Here is a 22500-nt window from a genome sequence, read left to right as displayed (position 1 = left end):
TGATGGATGTGTGTGGTAGACAGTAACATGATGATGGCTGTGTGTGGTAGACAGTAACATGATGATGGCTGTGTGTGGTAGAGGAGGGGTGGTAGACAGTAACATGATGGCTGTGTGTGGTAGACAGTAACATGATGGCTGTGTGTGGTAGACAGTAACATGATGGCTGTGTGTGGTAGAGGAGGGGTGGTAGACAGTAACATGATGATGGCTGTGTGTGGTAGACAGTAACATGATGATGGCTGTGTGTGGTAGAGGGGGGGTGGTAGACAGTAACATGATGATGGCTGTGTGTGGTAGAGGGGGGTGGTAGACAGTAACATGATGATGGCTGTGTGTGGTAGAGGGGGTGTGGTAGACAGTAACATGATGGCTGTGTGTGGTAGAGGGGGTGTGGTAGACAGTAACATGATGATGGCTGTGTGTGGTAGACAGTAACATGGTGATGGCTGTGTGTGGTAGACAGTAACATGATGGTGGCTGTGTGTGGTAGACAGTAACATGATGGCTGTGTGTGGTAGAGGAGGGGTGGTAGACAGTAACATGATGATGGCTGTGTGTGGTAGACAGTAACATGATGGCTGTGTGTGGTAGACAGTAACATGATGATGGCTGTGTGTGGTAGAGGAGGGGTGGTAGACAGTAACATGGTGATGGCTGTGTGTGGTAGACAGTAACATGGTGATGGCTGTGTGTGGTAGACAGTAACATGGTGATGGCTGTGTGTGGTAGAGGAGGGGTGGTAGACAGTAACATGATGGCTGTGTGTGGTAGAGGGGGGGTGGTAGACAGTAACATGGTGATGGCTGTGTGTGGTAGAGGAGGGGTGGTAGACAGTAACATGGTGATGCTGTGTGTGGTAGACAGTAACATGGTGATGGCTGTGTGTGGTAGACAGTAACATGATGGCTGTGTGTGGTAGACAGTAACATGATGGCTGTGTGTGGTAGACAGTAACATGATGATGGCTGTGTGTGGTAGACAGTAACATGGTGATGGCTGTGTGTGGTAGACAGTAACATGATGATGGCTGTGTGTGGTAGAGGAGGGGTGGTAGACAGTAACATGATGATGGCTGTGTGTGGTAGACAGTAACATGATGGCTGTGTGTGGTAGAGGGGGGCTGGTAGACAGTAACATGATGGCTGTGTGTGGTAGACAGTAACATGGTGATGGCTGTGTGTGGTAGACAGTAACATGGTGATGGCTGTGTGTGGTAGACAGTAACATGGTGATGGCTGTGTGTGGTAGAGGGGGGGTGGTAGACAGTAACATGATGGCTGTGTGTGGTAGACAGTAACATGGTGATGGCTGTGTGTGGTAGAGGAGGGTGGTAGACAGGGTGGTAGACAGTAACATGATGGCTGTGTGTGGTAGACAGTAACATGATGGCTGTGTGTGGTAGAGGGGTGTGGGGGGTGGTAGACCAGGAGGATCTGTATGAAGCCCTGTCCAGCGGTCAGATAGCGGGAGCTGGACTCGATGGCGTCACCGTCCCTGAACCCCTGCCCACCAGCCACCCGCTCTTCACCCTTAACAACTGTGGTGAGTATAAACACGGGGCGTGATTGGTTCAGAGTCTCGACCAAGTTCATCCTGCTATTTCCTGTTTCATGTAATACTGTTGTCAGTCCTGTACTGCCTGTTTATTACTGTTGTCGGTCCTGTACTGCCTGTTTATTACTGTTGTCAGTCCTGTACTGCCTGTTTAATACTGTTGTCAGTCCTGTACTGCCTGTTTATTACTGTTGTCAGTCCTGTACTGCCTGTTTCATTTAATACTGTTGTCAGTCCTGTACTGCCTGTTTATTACTGTTTTCAGTCCTGTACTGCCTGTTTCATTTATTACTGTTGTCAGTCCTGTACTGCCTGTTTATTACTGTTGTCAGTCCTGTACTGCCTGTTTATTACTGTTGTCAGTCCTGTACTGCCTGTTTCGTGCTCCTCACTCCCTCATCTCTCTCTCTCTCCAATGATCCTCATCCCTCTCTCTCCAGTGATCCTCTCATCTCTCTCTCTCTCCAGTGATCCTCATCTCTCCCTCTCCAGTGATCCTCTCATCTCTCTCTCTCTCCAATGATCCTCATCCCTCTCTCTCCAGTGATCCTCTCATCTCTCTTTCTCTCCAGTGATCCTCCCCCACATTGCCAGTGCGTCCTACTCCACGCGTAATGCCATGTCAGCTCTGGCAGCCAACAACCTGCTACTGGGCCTGAAGGGACAGCCAATGATCAAAGAGCTCAAGCTGTAGCTGCCAATCACCTGCTTTCAGAACACCAGAGAAGAACCAATCACCTGCTTTCGGAACCACCAGAGAAGAACCAATCACCTGCTTTCAGAACCAATCACCTGCTTTCGGAACCACCAGAGAAGAACCAATCACCTGCTTTCGGAACCACCAGAGAAGAACCAATCAACTGCTTTCAGGAACACCAGAGAGGAACCAATCACCTGCTTTCAGAACCACCAAAGAACCAATCACCTGCTTTCAGAACCACCAGAGAAGAACCAATCACCTGCTTTCGGAACCACCAGAGAAGAACCAATGATTGAAGAGCTGTAACTGTAAATGATATAGTTGACTCTGGTCACGAGAGTAGATTATAGAGAATAGTGGTGCTGTTGTCATCCACCATTTCCACTCGACATGGTACATACCGTAGCACTCAGCACTTCCTCATGGGAGATGTTTTTTTATGATTTTGTCTCATAATAATAATGATAATAATAATGACAAAGGACAACATGGAACTTTCCCCATTTTTTAATTCAGTCTGTGACGACAGGAACGACAAGTCCCTCCGTGACTTTATTAGTGTCTCCTCAAACAAACAAACAAACAAACAGGTTTACATTTCATCTTCTCTTTGGGGTAACGTCTCAAATGGCTCCCTATTCCCTATGTAGTGAACTACTAGTGACCAGAGCCCTATTCCCTATATAGTGAACTACTAGTGACCAGAGCCCTATTCCCTATATAGTGAACTACTAGTGACCAGAGCCCTATTCCCTATATAGTGAACTACTAGTGACCAGAGTCCTATTCCCTATATAGTGGACTACTATAGACCAGAGCCCTATTCCCTATATAGTGGACTACTATAGACCAGAGCCCTATTCCCTATATAGTGGTACTACTATAGACCAGAGCCCTATTCCCTATATAGTGAACTACTATAGACCAGAGCCCTATTCCCTATATAGTGGACTACTATAGACCAGAGCCCTATTCCCTATATCGTGGTACTACTATAGACCAAAGCCCTATTCCCTATATAGTGGTACTACTAGTGACCAGAGCCCTATTCCCTATATAGTGAACTACTAGTGACCAGAGCCCTATTCCCTATATAGTGAACTACTAGTGACCAGAGCCCTATTCCCTATATAGTGGTACTACTATAGACCAGAGCCCTATTCCCTATATAGTGGTACTACTATAGACCAGAGCCCTATTCCCTATATAGTGCACTATTATAGACCAGGGCCCTATTCCCTATATAGTGGTACTACTATAGACCAGAGCCCTATTCCCTATATAGTGAACTACTAGTGACCAGAGCCCTATTCCCTATATAGTGGTACTACTATAGACCAGAGCCCTATTCCCTATATAGTGGTACTACTATAGACCAGAGCCCTATTCCCTATATAGTGGTACTACTATAGACCAGAGCCCTATTCCCTATATAGTGGTACTACTTTAGACCAGAGCCCTATTCCCTATATAGTGGTACTACTATAGACCAGAGCCCTATTCCCTATATAGTGGTACTACTTTAGACCAGAGCCCTATTCCCTATATAGTGGTACTACTATAGACCAGAGCCCTATTCCCTATATAGTACACTACTATAGACCAGAGCCCTATTCCCTATATAGTGAACTACTATAGACCAGAGCCCTATTCCCTATATAGTGAACTACTAGTGACCAGAGCCCTATTCCCTATATAGTGAACTACTATAGACCAGAGCCCTATTCCCTATATAGTGGTACTACTATAGACCAGAGCCCTATTCCCTATATAGTGGTACTACTATAGACCAGAGCCCTATTCCCTATATAGTGGTACTACTATAGACCAGAGCCCTATTCCCTATATAGTGAACTACTATAGACCAGAGCCCTATTCCCTATATAGTGAACTACTATAGACCAGAGCCCTATTCCCTATATAGTGGTACTACTATAGACCAGAGCCCTATTCCCTATATAGTGAACTACTATAGACCAGAGCCCTATTCCCTATATAGTGAACTACTATAGACCAGAGCCCTATTCCCTATATAGTGGTACTACTATAGACCAGAGCCCTATTCCCTATATAGTGAACTACTATAGACCAGAGCCCTATTCCCTATATAGTGGTACTACTATAGACCAGAGCCCTATTCCCTATATAGTGGTACTACTATAGACCAGAGCCCTATTCCCTATATAGTGAACTACTATAGACCAGAGCCCTATTCCCTATATAGTGAACTACTATAGACCAGAGCCCTATTCCCTATATAGTGGTACTACTATAGACCAGAGCCCTATTCCCTATATAGTGGTACTACTATAGACCAGAGCCCTATTCCCTATATAGTGAACTACTATAGACCAGAGCCCTATTCCCTATATAGTGAACTACTATAGACCAGAGCCCTATTCCCTATATAGTGGTACTACTATAGACCAGAGCCCTATTCCCTATATAGTGAACTACTATAGACCAGAGCCCTATTCCCTATATAGTGAACTACTATAGACCAGAGCCCTATTCCCTATATAGTGAACTACTATAGACCAGAGCCCTATTCCCAATATAGTGGTACTACTATAGACCAGAGCCCTATTCCCTATATAGTGGTACTACTATAAACCAGAGCCCTATTCCTTATATAGTGAACTACTATAGACCAGAACCCTATTCCCTATATAGTGGTACTACTATAGACCAGAGCCCTATTCCCTATATAGTGAACTACTATAGACCAGAGCCCTATTCCCTATATAGTGGTACTACTATAGACCAGAACCCTATTCCCTATATAGTGGTACTACTATAGACCAGAGCCCTATTCCCTATATAGTGAACTACTATAGACCAGAACCCTATTCCCTATATAGTGGTACTACTATAGACCAGAACCCTATTCCCTATATAGTGGTACTACTATAGACCAGAACCCTATTCCCTATATAGTGCACTACTATAGACCAGAACCCTATTCCCTATATAGTGCACTACTATAGACCAGAACCCTATTCCCTATATAGTGCACTACTATAGACCAGAACCCTATTCCCTATATAGTGAACTACTATAGACCAGAACCCTATTCCCTATATAGTGAACTACTATAGACCAGAGCCCTATTCCCTATATAGTGAACTACTAGTGACCAGAGCCCTATTCCCTATATAGTGAACTACTATAGACCAGAGCCCTATTCCCTATATAGTGGTACTACTATAGACCAGAGCCCTATTCCCTATATAGTGTTACTACTATAGACCAGATCCCTATTCCCTATATAGTGGTACTACTATAGACCAGAGCCCTATTCCCTATATAGTGGTACTACTATAGACCAGAGCCCTATTCCCTATATAGTGGTACTACTAGTGACCAGAGCCCTATTCCCTATATAGTGGTACTACTATAGACCAGAGCCCTATTCCCTATATAGTGGTACTACTATAGACCAGAGCCCTATTCCCTATATAGTGGTACTACTATAGACCAGAGCCCTATTCCCTATATAGTGAACTACTATAGACCAGAGCCCTATTCCCTATATAGTGAACTACTATAGACCAGAGCCCTATTCCCTATATAGTGGTACTACTATAGACCAGAGCCCTATTCCCTATATAGTGAACTACTATAGCTTTAGAAACATCAAGACAGATAGACCAGAGCCCTATTCCCTATATAGTGAACTACTATAGACCAGAGCCCTATTCCCTATATAGTGGTACTACTATAGACCAGAGCCCTATTCCCTATATAGTGAACTACTATAGACCAGAGCCCTATTCCCTATATAGTGGTACTACTATAGACCAGAGCCCTATTCCCTATATAGTGGTACTACTATAGACCAGAGCCCTATTCCCTATATAGTGAACTACTATAGACCAGAGCCCTATTCCCTATATAGTGAACTACTATAGACCAGAGCCCTATTCCCTATATAGTGGTACTACTATAGACCAGAGCCCTATTCCCTATATAGTGGTACTACTATAGACCAGAGCCCTATTCCCTATATAGTGAACTACTATAGACCAGAGCCCTATTCCCTATATAGTGAACTACTATAGACCAGAGCCCTATTCCCTATATAGTGGTACTACTATAGACCAGAGCCCTATTCCCTATATAGTGAACTACTATAGACCAGAGCCCTATTCCCTATATAGTGAACTACTATAGACCAGAGCCCTATTCCCTATATAGTGGTACTACTATAGACCAGAGCCCTATTCCCTATATAGTGAACTACTATAGACCAGAGCCCTATTCCCTATATAGTGGTACTACTATAGACCAGAGCCCTATTCCCTATATAGTGGTACTACTATAGACCAGAGCCCTATTCCCTATATAGTGGTACTACTATAGACCAGAGCCCTATTCCCTATATAGTGAACTACTATAGACCAGAGCCCTATTCCCAATATAGTGGTACTACTATAGACCAGAGCCCTATTCCCTATATAGTGGTACTACTATAAACCAGAGCCCTATTCCTTATATAGTGAACTACTATAGACCAGAACCCTATTCCCTATATAGTGGTACTACTATAGACCAGAGCCCTATTCCCTATATAGTGAACTACTATAGACCAGAGCCCTATTCCCTATATAGTGGTACTACTATAGACCAGAACCCTATTCCCTAGGTGCCCACTATAGTGGTACTACTATAGACCAGAGCCCTATTCCCTATATAGTGAACTACTATAGACCAGAACCCTATTCCCTATATAGTGGTACTACTATAGACCAGAACCCTATTCCCTATATAGTGGTACTACTATAGACCAGAACCCTATTCCCTATATAGTGCACTACTATAGACCAGAACCCTATTCCCTATATAGTGCACTACTATAGACCAGAACCCTATTCCCTATATAGTAAAAACTACTATAGACCAGAACCCTATTCCCTATATAGTGAACTACTATAGACCAGAACCCTATTCCCTATATAGTGAACTACTATAGACCAGAACCCTATTCCCTATATAGTGCACTACTATAGACCAGAGCCCTATTCCCTATATAGTGGTACTACTATAAACCAGAGCCCTATTCCTTATATAGTGAACTACTATAGACCAGAACCCTATTCCCTATATAGTGGTACTACTATAGACCAGAGCCCTATTCCCTATATAGTGAACTACTATAGACCAGAGCCCTATTCCCTATATAGTGGTACTACTATAGACCAGAACCCTATTCCCTATATAGTGGTACTACTATAGACCAGAGCCCTATTCCCTATATAGTGAACTACTATAGACCAGAACCCTATTCCCTATATAGTGGTACTACTATAGACCAGAACCCTATTCCCTATATAGTGGTACTACTATAGACCAGAACCCTATTCCCTATATAGTGCACTACTATAGACCAGAACCCTATTCCCTATATAGTGCACTACTATAGACCAGAACCCTATTCCCTATATAGTGCACTACTATAGACCAGAACCCTATTCCCTATATAGTGAACTACTATAGACCAGAACCCTATTCCCTATATAGTGAACTACTATAGACCAGAACCCTATTCCCTATATAGTGAACTACTATAGACCAGAGCCCTATTCCCTATATAGTGAACTACTAGTGACCAGAGCCCTATTCCCTATATAGTGAACTACTAGTGACCAGAGCCCTATTCCCTATATAGTGAACTACTAGTGACCAGAGCCCTATTCCCTATATAGTGAACTACTAGTGACCAGAGCCCTATTCCCTATATAGTGAACTACTAGTGACCAGAGCCCTATTCCCTATATAGTGAACTACTAGTGACCAGAGCCCTATTCCCTATATAGTGGTACTACTATAGACCAGAGCCCTATTCCCTATATAGTGGTACTACTATAGACCAGAGCCCTATTCCCTATATAGTGTTACTACTATAGACCAGATCCCTATTCCCTATATAGTGGTACTACTATAGACCAGAGCCCTATTCCCTATATAGTGGTACTACTATAGACCAGAGCCCTATTCCCTATATAGTGGTACTACTAGTGACCAGAGCCCTATTCCCTATATAGTGGTACTACTATAGACCAGAGCCCTATTCCCTATATAGTGGTACTACTATAGACCAGAGCCCTATTCCCTATATAGTGGTACTACTATAGACCAGAGCCCTATTCCCTATATAGTGAACTACTATAGACCAGAGCCCTATTCCCTATATAGTGAACTACTATAGACCAGAGCCCTATTCCCTATATAGTGGTACTACTATAGACCAGAGCCCTATTCCCTATATAGTGAACTACTATAGACCAGAGCCCTATTCCCTATATAGTGAACTACTATAGACCAGAGCCCTATTCCCTATATAGTGGTACTACTATAGACCAGAGCCCTATTCCCTATATAGTGAACTACTATAGACCAGAGCCCTATTCCCTATATAGTGGTACTACTATAGACCAGAGCCCTATTCCCTATATAGTGGTACTACTATAGACCAGAGCCCTATTCCCTATATAGTGAACTACTATAGACCAGAGCCCTATTCCCTATATAGTGAACTACTATAGACCAGAGCCCTATTCCCTATATAGTGGTACTACTATAGACCAGAGCCCTATTCCCTATATAGTGGTACTACTATAGACCAGAGCCCTATTCCCTATATAGTGAACTACTATAGACCAGAGCCCTATTCCCTATATAGTGAACTACTATAGACCAGAGCCCTATTCCCTATATAGTGGTACTACTATAGACCAGAGCCCTATTCCCTATATAGTGAACTACTATAGACCAGAGCCCTATTCCCTATATAGTGAACTACTATAGACCAGAGCCCTATTCCCTATATAGTGGTACTACTATAGACCAGAGCCCTATTCCCTATATAGTGAACTACTATAGACCAGAGCCCTATTCCCTATATAGTGGTACTACTATAGACCAGAGCCCTATTCCCTATATAGTGGTACTACTATAGACCAGAGCCCTATTCCCTATATAGTGGTACTACTATAGACCAGAGCCCTATTCCCTATATAGTGAACTACTATAGACCAGAGCCCTATTCCCAATATAGTGGTACTACTATAGACCAGAGCCCTATTCCCTATATAGTGGTACTACTATAAACCAGAGCCCTATTCCTTATATAGTGAACTACTATAGACCAGAACCCTATTCCCTATATAGTGGTACTACTATAGACCAGAGCCCTATTCCCTATATAGTGAACTACTATAGACCAGAGCCCTATTCCCTATATAGTGGTACTACTATAGACCAGAACCCTATTCCCTATATAGTGGTACTACTATAGACCAGAGCCCTATTCCCTATATAGTGTACTACTATAGACCAGAACCCTATTCCCTATATAGTGGTACTACTATAGACCAGAACCCTATTCCCTATATAGTGTACTACTATAGACCAGAACCCTATTCCCTATATAGTGGTACTACTATAGACCAGAACCCTATTCCTATATAGTGGTACTACTATAGACCAGAACCCTATTCCCTATATAGTGCACTACTATAGACCAGAACCCTATTCCCTATATAGTGAACTACTATAGACCAGAACCCTATTCCCTATATAGTGAACTACTATAGACCAGAGCCCTATTCCCTATATAGTGAACTACTAGTGACCAGAGCCCTATTCCCTATATAGTGAACTACTAGTGACCAGAGCCCTATTCCCTATATAGTGAACTACTAGTGACCAGAGCCCTATTCCCTATATAGTGAACTACTAGTGACCAGAGCCCTATTCCCTATATAGTGAACTACTAGTGACCAGAGTCCTATTCCCTATATAGTGGACTACTATAGACCAGAGCCCTATTCCCTATATAGTGGACTACTATAGACCAGAGCCCTATTCCCTATATAGTGGTACTACTATAGACCAGAGCCCTATTCCCTATATAGTGAACTACTATAGACCAGAGCCCTATTCCCTATATAGTGAACTACTATAGACCAGAGCCCTATTCCCTATATAGTGGTACTACTATAGACCAGAGCCCTATTCCCTATATAGTGAACTACTATAGACCAGAGCCCTATTCCCTATATAGTGAACTACTATAGACCAGAGCCCTATTCCCTATATAGTGGTACTACTATAGACCAGAGCCCTATTCCCTATATAGTGAACTACTATAGACCAGAGCCCTATTCCCTATATAGTGGTACTACTATAGACCAGAGCCCTATTCCCTATATAGTGGTACTACTATAGACCAGAGCCCTATTCCCTATATAGTGGTACTACTATAGACCAGAGCCCTATTCCCTATATAGTGAACTACTATAGACCAGAGCCCTATTCCCAATATAGTGGTACTACTATAGACCAGAGCCCTATTCCCTATATAGTGGTACTACTATAAACCAGAGCCCTATTCCTTATATAGTGAACTACTATAGACCAGAACCCTATTCCCTATATAGTGGTACTACTATAGACCAGAGCCCTATTCCCTATATAGTGAACTACTATAGACCAGAGCCCTATTCCCTATATAGTGGTACTACTATAGACCAGAACCCTATTCCCTATATAGTGGTACTACTATAGACCAGAGCCCTATTCCCTATATAGTGAACTACTATAGACCAGAACCCTATTCCCTATATAGTGGTACTACTATAGACCAGAACCCTATTCCCTATATAGTGGTACTACTATAGACCAGAACCCTATTCCCTATATAGTGCACTACTATAGACCAGAACCCTATTCCCTATATAGTGCACTACTATAGACCAGAACCCTATTCCCTATATAGTGCACTACTATAGACCAGAACCCTATTCCCTATATAGTGAACTACTATAGACCAGAACCCTATTCCCTATATAGTGAACTACTATAGACCAGAGCCCTATTCCCTATATAGTGAACTACTAGTGACCAGAGCCCTATTCCCTATATAGTGAACTACTAGTGACCAGAGCCCTATTCCCTATATAGTGAACTACTAGTGACCAGAGCCCTATTCCCTATATAGTGAACTACTAGTGACCAGAGCCCTATTCCCTATATAGTGAACTACTAGTGACCAGAGCCCTATTCCCTATATAGTGAACTACTAGTGACCAGAGCCCTATTCCCTATATAGTGGTACTACTAAGACCAGAGCCCTATTCCCTATATAGTGAACTACTATAGACCAGAGCCCTATTCCCTATATAGTGCACTACTATAGACCAGAGCCCTATTCCCTATATAGTGAACTATTATAGACCAGAGCCCTATTCCCTATATAGTGCACTACTATAGACCAGAGCCCTATTCCCTATATAGTGAACTACTATAGACCAGAGCCCTATTCCCTATATAGTGGTACTACTATAGACCAGAGCCCTATTCCCTATATAGTGAACTACTAGTGACCAGAGCCCTATTCCCTATGTAGTGAACTACTAGTGACCAGAGACTTATGGGGAATAGGGTGCAATTTGGGCCACAGCTTAAATCTCACTCACCTTCACACCTGCCAACACGATGTTCTTTGCTGTGAAAACAGGGCAGAGACGTCTGGCGTCGGTCACATGACAGGAAATACATGGACACAATACATACTGTAAACACTCACTCAACGCTATTGGCATGTACCATCATGCTATGTCATGTCACTTCATGGCATGTTCTGGCATTTTCCGTCATGCTATGTCATGTCGCTTAATGGCATGCTATGTCATGTCACTTAATGGCATGTTCTGGCATGTTCCGTCATGCTATGTCATGTCGCTTAATGCATGTACTGTAATGTCATGTCATGTCGCTTAATGGCATGTTCCGGCATGCTATGTCATGTCACTTAATGGCATGTTCTGGCATGTTCCGTCATGCTATGTCATGTCGCTTAATGCATGTACTGTAATGTCATGTCATGTCGCTTAATGGCATGTTCCGGCATGCTATGTCATGTCACTTAATGGCATGTTCTGGCATGTTCCGTCATGCTATGTCATGTTGCTTAATGCATGTACTGTAATGTTATGGCATGTCGCTTAATGGCATGTTCCGGCATGCTATGTCATGTCACTTAATGGCATGTTCTGGCATTTTCCGTCATGCTATGTCATGTCGCTTAATGGCATGTTCTGGCATGCTATGTCATGTCACTTAATGCATGTACTGTCATGCTATGTCATGTCGCTTAATGGCATGTTCTGGCATGTACCGTCATGCTATGTCATGTCACTTAATGGCATGTACCGTGATGCTATGTCATGTAATGTCACATAATGTAATGCTATGTCATGTAATGTCACATAATGTAATGCTGTCATGTAATGTCACATAATGTAATGCTATGTCATGTAATGTCACATAATGTAATGCTATGTCATGTAATGTCACATAATGTAATGCTATGTCATGTAATGTATAATATAATGCTATGTCATGTAATGTCACATAATGTAATGCTATGTCATGTAATGTCACATAATGTAATGCTGTCATGTAATGTCACATAATGTAATGCTATGTCATGTAATGTCACATAATGTAATGCTATGTCATGTAATGTCACATAATGTAATGCTATGTCATGTAATGTCACATAATGTAATGCTATGTCATGTAATGTCACATAATGTAATGCTATGTCATGTAATGTCACATAATGTAATGCTATGTCATGTAATGTCACATAATGTAATGCTATGTCATGTAATGTCACATAATGTAATGCTATGTCATGTAATGTATAATATAATGCTATGTCATGTAATGTCACATAATGTAATGCTATGTCATGTAATGTCACATAATGTAATGCTATGTCATGTAATGTATAATATAATGCTATGTCATGTAATGTCACATAATGTAATGCTATGTCATGTAATGTCACATAATGTAATGCTATAATATAATATAATAATAATGCTTAGCAGACGCTTTTATCCAAATGTACAGTCATGTGTGCATACATTCTAATGGTGGTCATGATCGAACCCACTACCCTGGCGTATAGCGCCATGCTCTACCAACTGAGCTACACAGGAGTCATGTAATGTCACATAATGTAATGCTATGTCATGTAATGTCACATAATGTAATGCTATGTCATGTAATGTCACATAATGTAATGCTATGTCATGTCGTAATGCTATGTCATGTAATGTCACATAATGTAATGCTATGTCATGTAATGTCACGTAATGCTATGTCATGTAATGTCACGTAATGCTATGTCATGTAATGTCACATAATGTAATGCTATGTCATGTAATGTCACGTAATGCTATGTCATGTAATGTCACATAATGCTATGTGCTATTTGATGCGTCTGCCACCTACCGATCTCCACTCCCAGTCCTCCCATTCCACTGAGGAAGACAGAAGACTGAGCCATCTGCTGCATAGCACTGTCCCCCAGGACATACCTCTGACGACTGGAGGGAGGGGGTTTAGGGAGGGAGAGGGTTTAGGGAGGGAGAGGGTGGGAGGATGGGGTTTAGGGAGGGGAGGGTTTAGGGAGGGAGAGGGTTTAGGGAGGGAGGGTTTAGGAGAGGGTTTAGAGAGGGAGAGGGTTTAGGGAGGGTTTAGGGAGGGAGAGGGAGGATGGGGGTTAGGATGGATGGGGGTTAGGGAGGGAGGGTGGAGGGTTTAGGGAGGGAGAGGGAGGGGGATTTAGGGAGGGAAGGAGAGGGTTTAGGGAGGGGAGGGTTTAGGGAGGGAGGAGTTTAGGGAGGGAGAGAGGAGGAGGGAGAGGGTTTAGGGAGGGGGGGTTTAGGGAGGGAGAGAGTTAGGAGGAGAGGGAGGAGGGAGGGGTTAGGGAGGGAGAGGGAGGAGGGGGGTTAGGGAGGGAGAGGGTTTAGGGAGGGAGAGAGTTAGGAGGGAGGGTTAGGGAGGGAGAGAGTTAGGGAGGGAGAGGGTGGGAGGATGGGGGTTAGGGAGGGAAGGAGAGGGAGGATGGGGGTTAGGGAGAGAAGGATGGGGGGGAGGGAAGGAGGGGGTTAGGGAGAGAGAGGGGGATGGGGGGAGGGAGGGAAGGCGAGAGAGGATGGGGGTTAGGGAGAGAAAGGGAGGATGGGGGGTTAGGGAGGAGAGGGGAGAGAGGGAGGGAGGATGGGGGTTAGGGAGGGAGGGAGAGGGGATGGGGGAGGATGGGGTGAGGGAGGATGGGGGAGGGAGAGGGAGGGAGGATGGAGAGGAGCGAGAGGGAGGCAGGAAGAGGGATTAGGGAGAGAGGGGGAGGGAGGCAGGGAAGAGGGGAGGCAGGGAGAAGGATTATGGAGAGAGGGGGAGGGAGGCAGAGAGAAGGATTAGGGAGAGAGGGGGAGGGAGGCAGGGAAGGCGGGGAAGATCAAATTATGTTGTTGTGAGTCAGTAAGCACATAGAACATGTTTTGTTGGAACTATCACTGGTATGTCATTGTACCCACTTAAAATAGGTAGTACGAGATTTACCTGTACAGGGAGTCATCAATCTCCATGGAGTCAGCTGACATCTCGGGAGGGGAAAACTCACTGGTCCTAGAAGCACTAGATATTGAGAGAGATCATGGAGGAGAGAGTCCTTCTGATGTCAGGGTTATATGAACTCTGTCCTGGCTCCCGTGGGCCCTCAGCACTACACAACTGATTCAAATAATCAAAGCTTGATGAGGAGTTGGTTATTTAAATCAGCTGTGTAGTGCTAGGGCAACAACGTGCAACCAGGGGGGACCCAAGGACCCAGAGCGGATCTCAGGACCCAGAGTTGGAACCCAGGACCCAGAGTGGACCTCAGGACCCAGAGTTGGAACCCAGGACCCAGAGTGGGCCCCCAGGACCCAGAGAGGGGCCTGGACCCAGAGTGGACCCAGAGTGGACCCCAGGACCCAGAGTGGACCCAGAGTGGGCCCCCAGGACCCAGAGAGGACCGGAGTGGGGCCTAGGACCCAGAGTGGACCCAGGGGACCCCAGGACCCAGAGTGGTGGACCCAGAGTGGACCCCAGGACCCAGAGTGGACCCCCAGGACCCAGAGAGGACCCCCAGGACCCAGAGTGGACCCCCAGGACCCAGAGTGGACCCAGAGTGGACCCCAGGACCCAGAGTGGACCCAGAGTGGATCTCAGGACCCAGAGTGGGCCCCCAGGACCCAGAGAGGACCCCCAAGACCCAGAGAGGGCCCCCAGGACCCAGAGTGGGCCCCCAGGACCCAGAGTGGACCCCCAGGACCCAGAGTGAACCCAGAGTGGACCCCAGGACCCAGAGTGGACCCAGAGTGGATCTCAGGACCCAGAGTGGGCCCCCAGGACCCAGAGAGGACCCCCAAGACCCAGAGAGGGCCCCCAGGACCCAGAGTGGGCCCCCAGGACCCAGAGTGGACCCCCAGGACCCAGAGTGGACCCAGAGTGGACCCAGAGTGGGGCCCAGGACCCAGACTGGACTCATGACCCAGAGTGGACCCAGAGTGGGGCCCAGGACCCAGACTGGACCCCAGGACCCAGAGTGGACCCAGAGTGGGGCCCAGGACCCAGAGTGGGGCCCAGGACCCAGAGTGGGGCCCAGGACCCAGACTGGGGCCCAGGACCCAGAGTGGGGCCCAGGACCCAGAGTGGGAAGCCTTGGTCTACACCACTGTTCTACACCCTAGTCCCTTCACTGCTTTGGATGTAAATGACAGGAATAAGAGACTCCCTCTGTCCTCTAGAGGTCGACCTCTACTCTCCTCCACCAACCCACTCATTTCAGAGGAGTTTGTGGGACGTAGTGCACACTTTACAGACCAGGACATATAATTGGGACGCACCCATAGACTGGATGTGCAGGCTTTCATTCCAACCCAGTACTTAAGAGTCCTGATACAATGGACCAACTTTTTATCCATCCATTGAGTTGATTTATCAGGTGTGTTAGTGCTGGGCTTGTAAACAAAAGCCTACACACCCTGTGTGTGGGTCTCTGGGGACCAGGATTAACAGGAAACTGTTCTGTCCTTACAGGTGAGATAAAAGAGCAGGAATACCTGTGTCACGTTATTCTTGAATACATTATTTTTTCCGCTAGCTTTGTCTGTGTAATATCTGATAACACGATGTTGTCACCCCGGGATATCCTTATGTGCAGCAATAGCTACAGAACAATCCTCTCACTATATGATGATACTCAGCTATCCAATGGTTTTTCCGACTCAGCTAGCAACATCAAGCTTTCTGTTTATTTAGCGAAATGTATCTATCTAGCTGCATCACCACCCCAAATGAAGTTGATAACTGAGTAAAGTTAGCTAGCTAAATAAACAGTATTGCTAACTAGCTAATGGGCTGGCTAACTAGCTAATGGGCTGGCTAACTAACTAATGGACTGGCTAACTAGCTAATGGGCTGGCTAACTAGCTAATGGGCTTGCTAACTAGCTAATGGGATTGCTAACTAGCTAATGGGCTTCCTAACTAGCTGATGGGCTTCCTAATGGGCTTGCTAACTAGCTATTGGGCTTGCTAACTAGCTAATGGGCTTCCTAACTACCTAATGGGCTTGCTAACAAGCTAATGGGCTTCCTAACTAGCTAATGGGCTTCCTACCTAGCTAATGGGCTTCCTACCTAGCTAATGGGCTTCCTAACCTAGCTAATGGGCTTCCTACCTAGCTAATGGGCTTCCTACCTAGCTAATGGGCTTCCTACCTAGCTAATGGGCTTCCTACCTAGCTAATGGGCTTCCTAACTAGCTAATGGGCTTCCTACTAGCTAGCTAATGGGCTTCCTAACTAGCTAATGGGCTTCCTAACTAGCTAATGGGATTCCTAATGGGCTTCCTAACTAGCTAATGGGCTTCCTAACTAGCTAATGGGCTTCCTAAAAGCTAATGGGCTTCCTAACAAGCTAATGGGCTTCCTAACTAGCTAATGGGCTTCCTAACTAGCTAATGGGCTTCCTAACTAGCTAATGGGCTAGCTAATGGGCTTCCTAACTAGCTAATGGGCTTAGCTAATGGGCTAACTAGCTAATGGGCTAATGGGCTTCCTAACTAGCTGATGGGCTTCCTAAAGCTAATGGGCTTCCTAATGGGCTGGCTAACTAGCTAATGGGGGCTAACTAGCTAATGGGCTTCTAACTAGCTAATGGGCTTCCTAACTAGCTAATGGGCTTCCTAGCTAATGGGCTTCCTGATGGGCTTCCTAATGGGCTGGCTAACTAGCTAGCTAATGGGCTTCCTAACTAGCTAATGGGCTTCCTAACTAGCTAATGGGCTTCCTAACAAGCTAATGGGCTTCCTAACTAGCTAATGGGCTTCCTAACAAGCTAATGGGCTTCCTAACTAGCTAATGGGCTTCCTAACTAGCTAATGGGCTTCCTAACTAGCTAATGGGCTTCCTAACTAGCTAATGGGCTTCCTAACTAGCTAATGGGCTTCCTAACTAGCTAATGGGCTTCCTAACTAGCTAATGGGCTTCCTAACTAGCTCAGCTTCTAACTGGGCTTCCTAACAGCTAGCTAATGGGCTTCCTAACTAGCTAATGGGCTGGGTAACTAGCTAATGGGCTTGCTAACTAGCTAATGGGCTTGCATAATTAGCTAATGGGCTTACTAGCTAATGGGCTGGCTAACTAGCTAATGGGCTTCCTAACTAGCTGATGGGCTTCCTAACTAGCTAATGGGCTTCCTAAGCTAAGCAACTAGCTAATGGGCTTCCTAACTAGCTAATGGGCTTGCTAACTATAATGGGCTTCCTAACTAGCTAATGGGCTTCCTAACAAGATAATGGGCTTCCTAACTAGCTAATGGGCTTCCTAACTAGCTAATGGGCTGGCTAACTAGCTAATGGGCTTAACTAGCTAACTGGCTAACTAGCTAATGGGCTTCCTAATTGATTACCGGGCTAATAGGGCTTCCTAACTAGCTGTGGTTGGGCTTCCTAACTAGCTGATGGGCTTCCGAAAAACTAGCTAATGGGCTTCCTAACTAGCTTAATGGGCTGGGTAACTAGTTAATGGGCTTGCTAACTAGCTAATGGCCTAACTAGCTAATGGGCTGGTTAACAGATAATGGGTTCCGTTTAACAAGCTATTTGGGCTTATTTAACTAGCTAATGGGCTTCCTAACTAGCTGATGGGCTTCCTAACTAGCTAATGGGCTTCCTAACTAGCTAATGGGCTTCCTAACAAGATGGGCTTTCTAACTAGCTAATGGGCTGGCTAACTAGCTAATGGGCTTCCTAACAAGCCATTGGGCATTTTAAAGCTAATGGGCTGGCAAACTAGCTAATGGGCTTCCTAACTAGCTAATGGGCTTCTAACTGGGGGGGTGGGCTTGCTAACTAGCTAATGGGCTTCCTAACTAGCTAGCTTCCTGGTCCCAAAATCTGCAGCTAGCTACAATAACATGAGGACGTTATAAGAGCAGTAGTAACACTAGTAGTAGTACCATATTACATATTTTGAGGTTGACAACTTCTCAAAGCCTTGTCAATAGCTAACTTATGTGTTTAGGGGTTGCTAGGAACGATGGCTAACCTAACTTAGCATTGACTGGAGGAGAAGGGGGTTAGCTAGATTTATACATCTGCATTTGCTTGCTGGGAGGAGGGGGTTTTAGGGTGGGTTTCTGTAAAAACACCTTTGTGTACATCGGCTGATGTGAAAAAGAAAAGGCTTTATAAATACATGGTATTGATTGATTGATACCGGGTCAGTGAAAAAAAGATTCCATAGACTTGAAAAGTCATGACTTCTCAAGCACAAATCTCCCTGTGGTTGCAGATACGGGATGTCCATCATGGTATTTGTGAATGTTGCGAAAATGCGCTTTAAAAAATCGTCATTCAGAGACGAAATATCTTACCTGTCGGTGTACGATAGGTTCATTGAGTTGTTGTTGTTACGAATGAAGGGTTGTGTTCAGCTAGACAAAAAACACATCAAACTGTTCCGGGTTACCCAGATCACATGACAAGGTTCATTTGATACATTATTAAAGAAATAATAAAATATAACAAACAACTGAAACAAAATTGTGTGGGATATCCAGACAAGTGATTTGTTCTTTAGACTGGGAGTATTTGAATTGCGGGCAATTTTTTTTATACCAGATTCCATATTAAGTGCAGGCATCATAGTGCATAGTATCATTGGTCCTTTTGAAGTTGCAAGACACCATTTTACATTTTAAAGAAAACAGAGACACTGTTCAAACAGCCAAAGTTCATCTGCCCAGTGAAACATTTACAATCAGAGTTAACTAATGGGGGATGAGGGGAAGTAGACCTGAGGGAGGAGAGGGGGTAGGGATAGATAAGGGGATGACAGTAGACCTGATGGGAGTTAGACTGTGAATAGATAACAGAGGGAGTAGAGGATGTGAAGGACTGTAACAATAGATAACAGATAGACAGTAGACCTGAGGGAGGTTAGAGGGGGTGAAGGGATAACAGATAGAGTAGACTGATGTTGTTAGTTAGACTATTGAAGGGGTGAGGGAGGAGAGGGGTAACAATAGATAACAGATAGAGAGTAGGGGTGATGGGGTGAGGGATAACAATAGATAACAGATGAGGGAGGGAGTAGACCTGATGTTGTGAGGGAGGAGTTAGGGGGTAACAAGGGATAACAGAGGGACAGTAGGGGTGAAGGGGTGAGGGAGTAGACCTGATGTTGTTAGTTAGACTGTAACAATAGAACAGATAGAGGATAGGGGTGAAGGGGTGAGGGAGATAACAGATAGGGGTACTGTTAGACTGTAACAATAGGTGAAGGGGTGAATAGATAACAGTAGACCTGATGGGGATTAGACTGTGAGGGATAGATAACAGATGAGGGAGTAGACCTGATGTTGTTAGTGAGGGACTGTAGAATAGATAACAGATGAGACAATAGACCTGAGGTTAGTTAGACTGTAGTGGAATAGATAATAGACAGTAGACCTGATGGGAGTTAGGGGGTAACAATAGATAACAGATAGATGAGTAGAGGGGATGGGTTAGGGACTGTAACAATAGATAACAGATGGACCCTGTTAGAACTAGATAACTAGATAGACTGATGTTGTTAGTCCTGATGATGTCAGGTCCCATTAGGTGAGTGGAGAGATAGTAGACCTGATGTTGTGAGTTAGAGGGGTAACAATAGATAACAGATAGGTCCTGAACCTAGAGATGTTGTTAGTCCTGTTAGACTGTAAAAAGATAACAGATAGATAGTAGACCTGAATTTTAGTAAATTATAGATACTGATAGATAGGAGACTGATGTTGTTAGTTAGACTGTAACAATAGATAACAGATAGATAGTAGACCTGATGTTAGTTAGACTATAACAATAGATAACAGATAGATAGTAGACCTGATGTTAGTTAGACTGTAACAATAGATAACAGATAGATAGTAGATCTATATAGAGCTGACTGGATCATGTCATGTGGTCCATATTAGTTAACAGTGGACCACAGGTCATCACAACTGTCTGGTTAGTGGTTACTTACAAAGCTACATGTACAACAGGATCAAACTCCGTGTGTGTGTGTGTGTGTGTGTGTGTGTGTGTGTGTGTGTGTGTGTGTGTGTGTGTGTGTGTGTGTGTGTGTGTGTGTGTGTGTGTGTGTGTGTGTGTGTGTGTGTGTGTGTGTGTGTGTGTGTGTGTGTGTGTGAAGCCAGCAATCTCTGTCAACCATCCCTCCCTTCATATTGGCCGAAGGGCAACCCCCTACGGTACCTCCCCTCTGAACTCCTGCCAAAAACAACACACACATACCACACACACCAGAAAGGTGCTCAGGTTGCGAAGTCCCCCGTTTTTAACAGATTTAAATTCAATTAAATTAATTTCTCTAAAGCTCCAGACCTCCTCTCCTCGATGATGTGGTGCAGTCGCGTGGCTCTTCGCGTGGCTCTCCAGCGGATCGCCGTTGCGCCGTTAAACTCATTAAGTATTACCGGGGGTTTACCGGGCGCCGTGCAGAGAGAGATGTCGTCTCTACCGCGGGTCTACATCACGCGACAGATCCCGCCGGAGGGGCTGAAGATTCTCAGGGAGTCTGGACAGTGAGTGAGATCACACGTTTCTCTTGTTGCCGTTCTGGTTCTGTATGTAGGCCTACTTTTTAATATAATTATATTCTTTAAATCTAATTATTGTTGCTTTTAATTTAATGTTATGTAGGCTATAGGTTTTGGATTGTGTCTTTAATTTAACTTCATGTCCTTTAGTCATTCATGGAGGCTAACCTATCATGTTGTCATTCATTCTAACGGAAAGTTCTGAAATGTTGTCGTGTGAGGTTCATCATTGACTTTTGGGTAAACAGAACTGACAATGTTTGCCCTGACCAGACCAGACAGATAAGACGTCTCTCTCAATTCAATGTGCATACTGCCAAAGCTTACTTTGGCAAAGGAATGACTCATTAACAACAGGCCTATCAATAAAAACATCATAACACAATTAATAATAATAAATATTATCACAAACAGGACTCTCTCCCTCTCTACCCCCCCCCCCCTCAGACTTATAACACTGTTCCAGTCTCTCTCTATCCGGTTCATTACCATGAATTAGCTTTCACAGAAGTACTCATTCCACATCAGTGATTACCTAAGAAGCAAAAAATAAATAAATAAAAAAGGAGAAAGAAAGAGAGCAGACAGACAGACAGACAGACAGACAGACAGACAGACAGACAGACAGACAGACAGACAGGCAAACAGACAGACAGGCAGGGACAGACAGCAGACAGACAGACAGACAGACAGACAGGCAGGCAGGCAAACAGACAGACAGACAGACAGGCAGGCAGACAGACAGACAGAGGCAGGCAGGCAGACAGACAGACAGGCAGGCAGGCAGACAGACAGACAGACAGACAGGACGGGCGGGCGGGCGGACGGACGGGCGGGCGGGCGGGCGGGCAGGCAGGCAGGCAGACAGACAGGCAGGCAGACAGGCAGGCAGACAGACAGGCATGCAGACAGACAGGCAGACAGACAGACAGACAGACAGACAGACAGACAGACAGACAGACAGACAGACAGACAGACAGACAGACAGACAGACAGACAGACAGATAGATAGACAGACACAGACAGACAGACAGACAGACAGACAGACAGACAGACAGACAGACAGACAGACAGACAGACAGACAGACAGACAGACAGACAGACAGACAGACAGACAGACAGACAGACAGATAGATAGACAGACAGACAGGTCTTTCATTTTGAAATCCTACATTACCCAGAGTGCAGTTTGATCTGTGGGACTCAGATGACGTCCCCGTGCCCCGGAAGGAGTTGCTCCAGAAGGTCAAAGGTG

At 44.7% G+C, this 22500-nt stretch overlaps 2 protein-coding genes and 1 long non-coding RNA gene across 3 annotated transcripts in view; 2 read left to right on the top strand and 1 right to left on the bottom strand.

The window, feature by feature from the left end:
* LOC124020556 (glyoxylate reductase/hydroxypyruvate reductase-like) overlaps positions 1-2746 on the top strand; it is a 10333-nt gene extending 7587 nt beyond the window's left edge. Inside the window, exons 8-9 of the mRNA XM_046335793.1 lie at positions 1406-1545; positions 2130-2746. Of these exons, the coding sequence (XP_046191749.1) occupies positions 1406-1545; positions 2130-2251 (262 nt within the window). The 3' untranslated portion in view covers positions 2252-2746. The remainder of the gene's footprint in view (positions 1-1405; positions 1546-2129) is intronic.
* An 8987-nt stretch (positions 2747-11733) lies between these two features.
* LOC124020545 lies at positions 11734-19099 on the bottom strand. Its single transcript, XR_006836098.1, has 4 exons — positions 19038-19099; positions 14678-14752; positions 13565-13659; positions 11734-11765 (listed from the first exon to the last, which is right to left on the bottom strand). It is a non-coding gene; the product is annotated as an uncharacterized LOC124020545 (long non-coding RNA).
* Positions 19100-20936: 1837 nt separating this feature from the next.
* LOC124020551 (glyoxylate reductase/hydroxypyruvate reductase-like) overlaps positions 20937-22500 on the top strand; it is a 15499-nt gene continuing 13935 nt past the window's right edge. Inside the window, exons 1-2 of the mRNA XM_046335784.1 lie at positions 20937-21230; positions 22427-22500. The exon at positions 22427-22500 is cut by the window's right edge and continues 60 nt beyond it. Of these exons, the coding sequence (XP_046191740.1) occupies positions 21043-21230; positions 22427-22500 (262 nt within the window). The 5' untranslated portion in view covers positions 20937-21042. The remainder of the gene's footprint in view (positions 21231-22426) is intronic.

The sequence above is a fragment of the Oncorhynchus gorbuscha genome, unplaced genomic scaffold (assembly GCF_021184085.1).
Source record: "Oncorhynchus gorbuscha isolate QuinsamMale2020 ecotype Even-year unplaced genomic scaffold, OgorEven_v1.0 Un_scaffold_854, whole genome shotgun sequence".
Lineage (NCBI taxonomy): Eukaryota > Metazoa > Chordata > Actinopteri > Salmoniformes > Salmonidae > Oncorhynchus > Oncorhynchus gorbuscha.
The sequence above is the reverse complement of the archived record's forward strand: the minus strand, read 5'-3'. Positions and strand labels throughout refer to the sequence as shown.